General features: G+C 49.2%; 1 protein-coding gene across 1 annotated transcript; it reads right to left on the reverse strand.

Moving 5' to 3' along the window:
- Positions 1-2,055: 2,055 nt before the first annotated feature.
- Positions 2,056-6,969, reverse strand: Myc (MYC proto-oncogene, bHLH transcription factor). Its single transcript, XM_032915922.1, has 3 exons — positions 6,404-6,969; positions 4,065-4,833; positions 2,056-3,065 (listed from the first exon to the last, which is right to left on the reverse strand). Exons 2-3 carry the CDS (start codon positions 4,819-4,821, stop codon positions 2,503-2,505), a joined length of 1,320 nt encoding a protein of 439 aa, XP_032771813.1. The 5' UTR covers positions 4,822-4,833; positions 6,404-6,969; the 3' UTR covers positions 2,056-2,502.
- Positions 6,970-11,571: the final 4,602 nt, after the last annotated feature.

Consider the following 11,571-nt stretch of genomic DNA (forward strand, 5'->3'; position numbering starts at 1 on the left):
ATTGCACCGTCATGGGTGAACCACAGAGGAGACCAGCCAATGCTTGTATATTCCAGACCAAGTTGAAAGCTCCTCCCACTTCACCCCTCATTGTGATTGTTATCTATAAATTTGACTACACAGTGTCTCATACCCCTGGGACTCCAGATTGGCTACCAAGAGCCTTCCTGTGTTATGTTCAAGCTCAGACTGACTTTCTGGAAGGAAGCTGGCTGATGTCCTGTTTTTCAGACCATTCCTTGGCTTGGTAAAGCTGAGAAGTGCCCTGACAGGGAGCTGTGATACTTCCCTTCCATTCCCACAGCCAAACTCTGAATCCTTAAACTTGTTTCCTGATCATTTGGAAAAAGGAGTTGTTTTCCTAATGAGGAATGCTCTCCTAGTCCTTGGGCTTGCCTGGACTGAGTGATTCAATCTAACACCTTCCCGGGTCTCAAGTGAGTCACCCTAGGGCAGCACTCCAGCCTAGGCTCACCAAAGGGCAAAGTGGGGGAACGTATTACGAGCACACCACCCCCGCCCCCCGCCCGCTTTTGTTACCCTTTGAATTACTCAATGTTTGGGGTTTGTCTTTTCCTTTGAATTTCAGTTTGAAGCTGAGTGTGGGTCTAAAGGAGCCAAAAAGATCAAAATCTAAGTGTTAAATGGTTCAGTAGATAATCTTAGGGGGTGTGTGTATCAAAGACAGTAATTACTTATTGGTTTATGAATGATGGTGAGATCCCAAAGACACTCCAGGATGTTAGAGACCTTCTCTGAGACAATGGGGTCATTTAGAACATTTAGGTTACCTTTCCCCTGGTCTCTACTGACATGTTCTGGTTTCTGGTTTGGATTGTGGGTTTCCAGAGGCTTATAATTAATAAGATGCTTGTTCAAAACTGCTTTCTCATGGGCCAGTGATGAGCATGTGTCGTGAGTGTGAAAGTGCTTGGGAGGAAAGAGCTTGCAATTTCTAAAATAATGACTCACGCAACAAAGCCTAAGTGTGTTTTATTTTATGATCTGACCAGTAGCACTTCTAAACTGGCTTCTTCCCAGGAGCAAGCAGGGATCTGATGTTAAAAAAAAAAAAGGCTAAGGCAGGAGCGAGGTATGTGCTTCTGAGTATAAGACTAAGCAATAATCAATGATATAACCCCCCCCGCCCCCCAATCCACAAACAAGGAGGGAAACTGACACCTGATCAATTTGGAGTAGCGAAACTTAACCGACTCCTGTTCTTTCATTAGTAGCTGGGATCTTCCTACTGGATGCAGTGTTAAGTGGTTTTGAATCCCTTGGGTACATAGATGGGTTATTTCATGTCTGTTTCTACCTGTATTACGTATGAAGAGAGTATAGTACCTCTTTTGTGGCGCTAATTTCAAAGCTCCCAAGAGAGCCTGGAACAAGTAGTAGAGTTCATTCTCAGACACCTAAGAAGCTGCTTTCCGCAGCTGAGGACACCCAACTCCGCAAGACAGCATGGCTTGTTTTCAAGACAGGGGCCCCGGATTATTTTTGCCTGTGTTCTTCTCACTACAACCCTCCGAACCTTTTGAGTGTCCTCATTTGGAAAACCAGGTTCAAGGGGGTAATGCTCTTCCCTCTAGTTCTTCTGAGGTATAGGGATAAGTGGTTAAGGGACTGTCACCTGGGAGCAAAGAACAAAAGGTGGTCCTCTCCCTTCCCCCAGCAGTTCTTTTGTGGGGCAGAGTCCCTGGCTTGAAGTGAACCAGCAAAAGGCTTCCGTTAACTGCAGGAGATTGATTAGATTGATTCTGCCATCTCTTCCCGGTCTGCTATCTTTAACCTCTTGCTTCCCTGTTCCTTGTATCTAACCTCACTTGCCTTTTGCCCTTTCTCAACTCTCATCCTATCAGCATCCACAGAAAGGATCTCATAACCCTGCGAACTTAGAGGTCATGAGGCACCCCCCCTCCCCGCCCACTGCCCCATTTTAAAATAACCCCTTCCCACCCTTGTAAACCCACCCTGGGAAGACAGTCAGTTCTGTTCATCTGTAGTTGAGGAAGAGAAATTGGAGGGAGGAAAAAAAAAAGAAAACACCACTTAAGAGTTGGCTCAATTATATTTTTTCCAATTATTTTATTTTTTCTAAAAACAATAGAAAAAAATCAACTTTAAAAATGAAAAGGTCTTTAAATAAAAAAAATTATGGTTTATCATACATGTCTTAAAATCTTGTATAACTGTTATAAACGTTTTATTAAAGTTATTTACATTTAAAGGCCCTATTTACACCGGAAGATTTTTTTTTTAAAAAAACAATTAAATACAAATCTGTTAAAGGAAAAAGAAAGAAGATGGGAAGCATAAAAAAAAGTTCTTTTATGCCTTAACTTTGAGGCAGTTAACATTATGGCTGAAGTCCCAAAGCCCCAGCCAAGGTTGTGAGGTTAGGCTTTGAGCATGCATTTTTTGAAGTCCAAGTTCTGTCAGAAGGAACCGTTCTCCTTACACTCGAGAGATTCCAGCTCCTCCTCAGTGAGGGTCAGTTTATGCACCAGAGTTTCGAAGCTGTTCGAGTTTGTGTTTCAACTGTTCTCGCCGTTTCCTCAGTAAGTCCTTTTCTGAGATGAGTTTGTGCTCATCTGCTTGAACGGACAGGATGTAGGCGGTGGCTTTTTTGAGGATAACTACCTTGGGGGCCTTTTCGTTGTTTTCCAACTCAGGGATCTGGTCGCGCAGGGCAAAAAAGCTACGCTTCAGCTCGTTTCTCCTCTGACGTTCCAAGACGTTGTGTGTCCGCCTCTTGTCGTTTTCCTCGGTGTCTGAGGACCTGGGGCTGGAGCATTTGCGGTTGTTGCTGATCTGTTTCAGGACCCTGCCACTGTCCAACTTGGCCCTCTTGGCAGCTGGATAGTCCTTCCTTGTGGAGGGGGGTGCTGCATAATTGTGCTGGTGAGTAGAGACATGGCACCTCTTGAGGACCAGTGGGCTGTGTGGAGGTTTGCTGTGGCCTCTTGATGGGGATGACCCTGACTCGGACCTCTTGGCAGGGGGTTGCCTCTTTTCCACAGACACCACATCAATTTCTTCTTCATCATCTTGTTCTTCTTCTGTAAGGAAGGAAGTGGAAGATTAGTTAGCAATGCCTCCTGAATCCCAGATGGGGGTTTGACCGATGCTATCCAAGTGCCAAGTTGGAAAGGATTGAGAAGTAAGAACCAGATCTAGACACTATCCTCCAGTCTCCCAGAAAGGTAGAACAGGGTTAGGGCACAGGTGAGAAAATTACCATGTACCAGGATATGGCATCGTTGCCAATTCTTACCTAAGACTTAATGAGGCTTCAGACACACCCAAAGCAAAGCACATTTCCCAAGCACCTCCCATTTTTAAGGGACTTCACCAAGAACCCTTCAGGTCCTGTGGGGATAGCTGCAAATCTCTTGCTATGACTTTACCAACTCCCTATATTACTGGAAGTGCAATAGTAAATCTTGTGGTTTTGCCAAACGTCCTGTCCTGGTGGTGGTAGTGGTGGGGCGGGCGTTTGGGGAGGAAGGGGGTACGAAAATCCAAATTGAAGAGGATTTGCTTTGAAGTGTTCAAAACGGGATGGAGGGAAAACAGCTCTTCAACTCTTCAGGATCTTTCACTAGTGCCTGGCTCTGAGGCTAAAGGCTGTCCTGCTTCTGTCATTGCTTCTCTTGGGTTTTGTAGACATTAAATTCAAATATTCTTCTGAAGTCAAAGAAAAGCAGGTAATTCATTCACTCTTCTCAGGATCAGTTCCCTATCCTCCTTCACACCCTTCTCTGGGTAATTAAAATGCCTAGGAGGGGTAAAGGGAGTGGATTGAGTTGAAAGATAAGCCAGAAGATTTAAAAACCCAAATGAAATTCCTGAGGGGTGGGAAGGGTGGGGGTGGGGCTGACAACCAGGGCGGTCTGGGGGAAGGGGGGGGGATATCTGAAGCACAGGAATCCAGGGATGAAGAGCTTAGACCGAAGGGAAAGAAAGGGTGAGCCCGGGGGCCAATTGAATTAATGCCAATGAGAAGGAGGTCCATCCAACCTCTGGCTTCCTACCCTGCTGGGGTTGGGGCGGCTTACCAGAGTCGCTGCTGGTGGTGGGCGGTGTCTCTTCATGCAGCACTAGGGGCTCAGGGGTGGCCCGTGGGGAGGACTCGGAGGACAGCAGCGAGTCCGAGGAAGGAGAGAAGGCCGTGGAATCGGACGAGGTACAGGATTTGGGCGAGCTGCTGTCGTTGAGCGGGTAGGGGAAGACCACTGAGGGGTCGATGCACTCGGACGCTGCGGCGGTGAGGTCCTGCAGGTACAGGCTGGAGGTGGAGCAGACGCTGTGCCCGCGGGCGGGGCTCAGGCTGGTGCTGTCTTTGCGCGCAGCCTGGTAAGAGGCCAGCTTCTCGGAGACCAGTTTGGCAGCGGCCGAGAAACCGCTCCACATACAGTCCTGGATGATGATGTTCTTGATGAAGGTCTCATCGTCAGGATCGCAGATGAAGCTCTGATTCACCATGTCTCCTCCAAGTAGCTCGGTCATCATCTCCAGCTGATCGGCGGTGGAGAAGTTGCCACCACCACCGTCATCGTCCTCCCTTGGGGAGAAGGACGTAGCGACCGCAACATAGGATGGAGAGCAGAGCCCGGAGCGGCGGCTGGGGGACAGGGGCGGGGTGGGCAGCAGCTCGAATTTCTTCCAGATATCCTCACTGGGTGCGGGCGGCTGCAGCTCGCTCTGCTGTTGCTGGTGATAGAAATTCTCTTCCTCGTCGCAGATGAAATAGGGCTGCACCGAGTCGTAGTCGAGGTCATAGTTCCTGTTAGCGAAGCTCACGTTGAGGGGCATCGTCGTGGCTGTCTGTTGGAGGGGGCACAGCAAGGGAAGCAAGTCTAGAGTTACCCAGCTCTGGTTGATGCGGAAACCTGGCGCAGCGCGTACCCCAATCCTGAACCACTCCCCTTTCAGCCTGCTGTACTTCCAAGTGTGTGTGTGTGTGTGTGTGTGTGTGTGTGTGTGTGTGTGTGTGGTTGGGGGGAATGCACTCTTTTACTCCCTACTATCAGTGACGCTGGTCGGACTAGCAGCTGCTCCGAGTCCCCGCCTCCTTAGAGCAGGGACTTAGCACTGCAGACGCCCAGGAATCGCCATCGGCCTTGGCCTCCTTCAGAGGCTGAGGGAGGCGACTGTAGGGAATAGTCTGCCAAAAGCCTAGGCGCAAAGTTTTGCGCCACCTGAAGGAGAAAGGCGAGAGGCGCCGCGGTGCTCGGCCTCCTCCCGTGCCGGCTCTTTGCGCCGCCGACCGGGTCCGGGTCCCTACTCGCGCCGTCGCCCGGCTCTTACCCAGCCGGCGCCGCCGCCCCTCTCCGCCCTCCTCTTTCTCCACCCCCAGCGCGCCCCCCTTCCTTCCTTTGCCGGCTTTTCTTTCCGATTGCTGACTTGGAGGGGAGAGCTCAGTCTCAGGCTCTAACAAGCCTCTCCAAAGGGGAGGGGGTGTCAAATAATAAGAGACACCTCCCTGCTGCACTCTAAACCGCGACGCCACTGCGCCAGAGACCCCGCAGCGATTCAGCACCCGGTGCAGGGCGTCTTCCCTCTCCCCGCCGAGGGTAGCAGCTGTTACCGAACAGCTCAGATCAAGACTCACCGCAGTCTCCCTAGCAATTGAGGGGCGCGGGGAATACCCGCGGATCCCAACCAGGAATGTGAGGATTCCCTCTGGTTTTCCCCAAGTCAACGAATCGGTCACATCCCTGCCCCAGTTTTGCCTCTCCTCAGTGCGCTAGTCCAACACCAAGTCCTAATACCGCGGAGGGTTAGGCTTAAATTTTACTATGATCACTATTTTTAAAGCCCAATGGCAACTTCTTAAAAGGATCAGGGACCGGTTGCAATCGCCGCCGGGGATTGGCGGGCGGGACGCACCCCCGAGTCGGTCTCAGGCTGTCAGAAATGCACCAAGCCGAAATTTAAATGCCCTCCCAAAGACTGGGAAGTCAGAGGCTACGGAGCCTTCTCGCTTTTTGCGGAGAACACGCAAAAGGTAATCCCTTCCCCAAAGACCTCAGGATACGAAGGGCTTCCTTTGGCCACCGCGAAGAGACCTCCGGGTTTGACACCCCCCCAAAGGACACAAATATCAATTAATGTAGCACAGCAAGAATGCCCAACCGGCCCGGGTCAGCGTCAGCCCACGGTAACCTCTGGAAGACAGTTTCAAAATGCACCCCGGTTTTTTCCTTCCCCTTTCCTGTCATCTTGACAAGTCGTTCTACCCCGACTCAGATCCACCCCAACTCTGCCCCGGCCTACCCCAACTACTCTGAGTAAAGTGTCAAAAGCACAGAAATTGAATAAAGACTGTTCTAACCGGTCGCTACACTCAGGACGTAGAGAAAACACAGTAGAAGACCAACAGATCTGTGCTTACCGGGTTTTCCACCTCCCAAAAGAAATTCAGGCTTCAAATAGCGCGAGGAGCTCTCTTCAGGGGAGCCGATCGCGGGCAGAGGCAGAGAACACTGTCCCCAAATAGACAAAAATTCCCTCCCCGGCGCCTGGGGAGTCCTGTCCTGGCTCGCAGATTGTAAGTTCCAGTGAGAAGTGTCTGCCCGTTGCAATGGGCAAAGTTTCCCAGAGGCGGCGAGGGTTGCGACCGCTGATGTTGGGTCAGCCGGAGGATTGGGTCGAGGAGGCAGCAAGCCCGGAGGCAAAGCCCTTCTCACTCCAGAGCTGCCTTCCTAGGGAGCCCGGAGTGCGGCTCTGCACACTGGGCTCTTCCAACCCGCCCGCTCACTCCCTCTGTCTCTCGCTGGAATTACTACAGCGAGTCAGAAAAAAATCGCCCGAAAAGCTTCTTTTATACTGCGACTCCGGATCCCTCCCCTCGCTTCTTTTTCCCGCCAAGCCTCGGCGAAGCCCTGCCCTTTTGGAGGCAGGAGGCGAGCGGAGTGGGCGCGGCGGAGGCGGCAGCGGAGAGCGGCGCAGCCCGAGGGTCCTTAGCCGCGCAGACCCCCGGATTATAAAGGGCGGGTGGGCGGGGATTAGCCAGAGAATCTCTTTCTCCCTCCCCTCCCGACCTCTATTTTTTTTCCTCCTCTCGCTCCCCCGCCCTCTGCTTTGGGAACTCGGGAGGGGCACTAGTGGGGAGCCGGGGAAAGAGGAGGAGCCTCAGTCCCGCAGCCCAGTACTCCGACTCCGGGGTGTAAACAGTAATAGCGCAGCATGAATTAACTGCGCGCCCGACCATTTTCTCTTGCTCGCGCGTCCGTCCTTTCCCTTTCTGTACAGTTGTTCGGGCGCAGCGCTCGGCTGCACTGTGTTCTTGTCCTGCGTGTATTAGTCACCGCAGGTGGAACAGCCGCCTCGCTCCACACAATACGCCGTGTACCCTGAGCCGCGTCACGCACGTCTCGGGCGGCCAGGCGTCTCTCTCAGGTCGGGGAAACAGAATTTAAAAAGGGAAGGACGATTAAAAAAAAAAAAAAAGAGTTATGTAGGAGCCCTCGCTCAGTGTGTGGAGTGATAGTTGAAGACCTACGACAGATGAGGTCTGAGCAGAAAAAACGATGCCTGGAATCATTAAAATTGCTCAGCAACTCAATGCCACGTATACTTGGAGAGCCACTTAGGAATAAACAGCCACTGCATCTCTCGGGGAGGGCATTGTGTATTTTGCGTTTGGGCGTACAGCTATGTTGACTGGGCACATTCTTTACAGAATGAATCCCCCAATTTGCTGCCCAAAAGGCCCTCCACTCCAACACCTCCCGTTCGGACCTTCCACCAGGCGGGGTGGGGTGGAGGCGGCTCCTTGCCCCGTAGGTCTTTTTGCGCGTTCCAGAGCTGGAGTAGAGTAGGACTGCGGCGGTGGGCGCGCTCTACCCGGATCCTCCCGGTCGAGTCTCTGCCAGTCTACCCCCCATGCACCTCCACTCAGAGTTCCAGTTCCACAGCCAGTTTTCACTAAAGGCAAATCCTCTTTGCCCCTGTGGAGCCAGTTTGCACCAGACTCCGGCTTAGAGGTTGGGGGTGGGGGGGCGGGAATCAAGGCGCTAGACGCGAGAATATGCCATGGATTGGGGGTTGGGGGAAACCCGGACTTCCCAGAAAGGGGGAGGAGTAGAATTGCCAACCCAGATCTGGGGAGCCTGCGGAGACCCTAGAATAAAGGAAACCGTTAACCCCTTCCTCTCAGGACAAACCCCAAACTTTCCCCTTTTATTACTGGAATCGTAATTATGCACTTAAAAAAAGGTCGGCCCCGGTCAGATCAAAGTAAGGTTGTGTCTTTGCCTTCGTATGTGTGTGTTAAACTAATTAAAAGCCGACTCTAATTTATACACTAATTTCCCAATTTACTTTTTCCTCAATACCATGCCGTGCATTCTGTAGAGTCCCCAAAGGTATACACACTTAATATATACACGATAACCTAGCTTATTAACCAACGTGAAACATGAATCTTTTGCTCTGTGTTTTGGTTCTAGATTTATTATACAGTGCATATTTCCTCGGGATTTGCTTATCCTACGCATCAAAACCCAAAGCAGTCTCCTCATTCACGACTCCTCGCCCCAAGGCATTTTAAGAAACCTCTCACTGCTACCCCCTAAAAAAAGAAGAGACTACAGTAGCGTGTAGCGTGTGTAAGGTGCGCATTGTTCAAAGTAGTCATTAGCCATTGAGTTTGCAATTTAGGATTCAGCTGTTGGATGATAGTATCTTCCTTCATCGAGCTCATTGCACAATTCAGCTTTAAGGATTGCAAAATGACTACAGCCTCTAGGATTTTGCCTCAAACGCCAAGAGCCACCAATCCCTAGGCTGCATTTTGCTGCAGAGACTCTTTCCCCGCCCCTTCCCCCGGGTTGCGGCTCTCGGATTTGCGAAAGTAAAGTGTGCCCTCTACTGGCCACAGATCACAGCTTTGCGAAGCCAACGAGGGCGGAGGTCGGGTGGGGGCAGGGCATTTGCTTGCTGGGCTTCCAGGTTCTGGGAAGAAGCTTCGTTGCCTAAGATAAGCTTCCGGTCATCCTTTAAATGACTCTTTCAGACTGCCAAGGAGCTAAAGGAAGAGAAATTACTAGAGGAAAAAGTGGTTCCGAGGTGGCTATCCAGCTGCATAGAGGGGGAGAAAATTAACCCATGGCTACTTTCAGACATTCACCCAAAAGAGAGCCCTAGTTGTGGATGGGAAAAGTGAATAATTCATGGGTATACATGTGAAAGAAGTAAAAAGCAGAACGAGCTTTATCCCCCAGGTCTCACACCTCTGTCATCATGTTCTAAGCTGGAAGTGTGAAAGCAGAACACTGGATTTTATTGGGCAAGGGGAGTCAAAACGCAAGGCAGGGGTATTAATTTATCATCCCCTTGTTTTATTATCATTATTTGTTATTGCTGTTTTTTTTTGAGAGAGGGTCTCACTACTAATTTTTGCTTGCCTGAGACTCACGGTTTTATTTTATTAGTTTTGTGTTACTGTTTTTTTTTTTTTTTTCCTCTTCCTCTTCTTTACAAAAGACCTTATGAATCCCAGGACACATCCCATCATACCCAGGTTTATGCCCTGATAAGTATGAATGGAATCCCGGGTGGGGGGCATGCCCTCCAGTAGCTACATTGAATCTTGAGACTCTGCACCTGGTTTCTACATTCTTAATGATGCTCACCCCCGGCCCCACTGCTTATAAATTGGGTGGTTAAACAATTAGCACAGAGAAAGAGTGAGATTCCTCTGCCAGAATATTTTAGACAGCCATTTTATTACAAGGTCAAATTTTAGCAGGCGTGGTGATGAATGCCTTTAATCCCAAATGTCTAGGAGGCAGAGGCAAGAGGATCTCTGTGAAGTTCAGGTCAGCGTGTTGTACAGAAGTTCCAGGGGCAGGCAGATTACTTAATGAGGTCTCACGAAACAGATAATCTTCTGTATGGCAAAGGACAGCATCATTCAGGCAAAGTGGCAGCCTACAGAATGGGCAAAGATCTTTACCAGCTCCACATCTGAGAAGGAGCTAATATTCAAGTATATATAAAGAGCTAAAACAAGAGAGAGATTGAGAAAATGAAACTAATCACCCAATTAAATAGGATACAAGCTGGTGGATAGATCTCTTGAGTTCAAGTCCTTAGATCAGGGTGGCCTCAAAGTAGGTGATCTGCCTGCCTCTGCTTCTCAAGCACTGTGATTAAAGCTGTGCCCCACCACTACCGAGCTGCTACATAATTTTTTTTAAAGGTTGAAAATTTAAACCCAAAGAACTGCTTAAAGGTGGGCATAATACAACGGAAATTTGTACAACCTACACAGTGGTTGTGAATGTCTCAGTATCATGCAGAAGATTCTCGACTGCATCTGATTAACAGAGTATTCAACATATGTGACAGGGTGGATAGCGTCCCCTAAAAGGCCTCTTAGGGAAGAGTTCCTAGGGTCATCTCTTTAGCATTAGTCTGTTAGAGACTGTGCAACCCACCCTCAGCCTCTCGTCAAACACCCCAAACACAGGACAGCACCATCAACTATGAGAGTGGGTAGGGCTGACACAACAAAGGTGTTTTTCGAAAAGGAGTAATTGTGGATTATTTTAAGATCTTACTTCCAAATCATGCCGGTCCAGTGTAGGTGTGGGAACCCAGGTAGTGGAATAGCCTGTGGTTTGGGGACTTGCCCATACTGTACCCCAGCCTGGTGACATCACCTGGGTGTCTCTTTCAAGTAACAGGAAGGTAAGGGACATCCCCATTTTACATATTAGGAAATGAAAGGGTACCACATTCATTGTAAAATTAAAAAAAAAAAAGGTTAAAAAAGGACAAGAAAGCCATATGTTTATAATCTTGTCAATAAAGTGTACGTATTAGAATTTTCTTGAGAATGTAGCCTAGGATGGCTTCTAACTAAAATAAAAATTGCCTTAGGGTCTTTAGTGCTGGAATTAGAGTTTCATGTACCACTATACCTGCACTAAATTTTAGTGTTTAAGGAGTGGTATGTGTGTGTCTGTGAGTATTTGAGTGTATGCTGTTGTTTTTATTGTTGGGAATCAAATCCAGAGGCTCTCAAACACTAGACAAGGGCTTGGTCTCTGAGCTACATCCTTAGCCCATGGTGTCTTGGGATAGGGCCTCACTATGCAGTCAGTTCAAGCTAGATTGAAACTTGCTCTTGCCTTGGATTTCTGAGTGCTTGGATGACAGCCGGGCAGGCCTCAGTGTACAAGCCTACTCAGGACACTGACTGCTTGTTTTGTTCTGAAGTTTACTTTTGGAAGACATTGGAAGATGTCACACTGTTTTGTCCCTCTGAAACATTGTGAGTGTAAGGGTCTCTTCTGGGAGATGCTGCTGGATGTGAGTTAGATGTCCACAACACTCAGCTTCTCAGAAGACCCTATTATTCCTCATTGGAGGTAAGACTCTGGGTGAGCAGTTCTATAGGTTTACCCCAGGGCAGACAGCACATCCCTTCTTAGAGTATGAGAAACTAAGAAGAATCACGTTGCCCGTCACCACACTCTCTCACACTAACAGCCATGCCAATCTTACATTTTTAAGAAAAAAGCAAGACCTACAGAGAGAAAGGGCCATTTT

This window comes from Rattus rattus, chromosome 1 (genome assembly GCF_011064425.1).
Source record: "Rattus rattus isolate New Zealand chromosome 1, Rrattus_CSIRO_v1, whole genome shotgun sequence".
Lineage (NCBI taxonomy): Eukaryota > Metazoa > Chordata > Mammalia > Rodentia > Muridae > Rattus > Rattus rattus.

Excerpts from the sequence above, each read along its gene's own strand:
- Myc (XM_032915922.1), bottom strand. The coding sequence starts at position 4,821 with ATGCCCCTCAACGTGAGCTTCGCTAACAGGAACTATGACCTCGACTAC. Across the intron at positions 3,066-4,064 it reads CACCACCAGCAGCGACTCTG|AAGAAGAACAAGATGATGAA; the intron begins GTAAGCCGCCCC and ends CCTTCCTTACAG.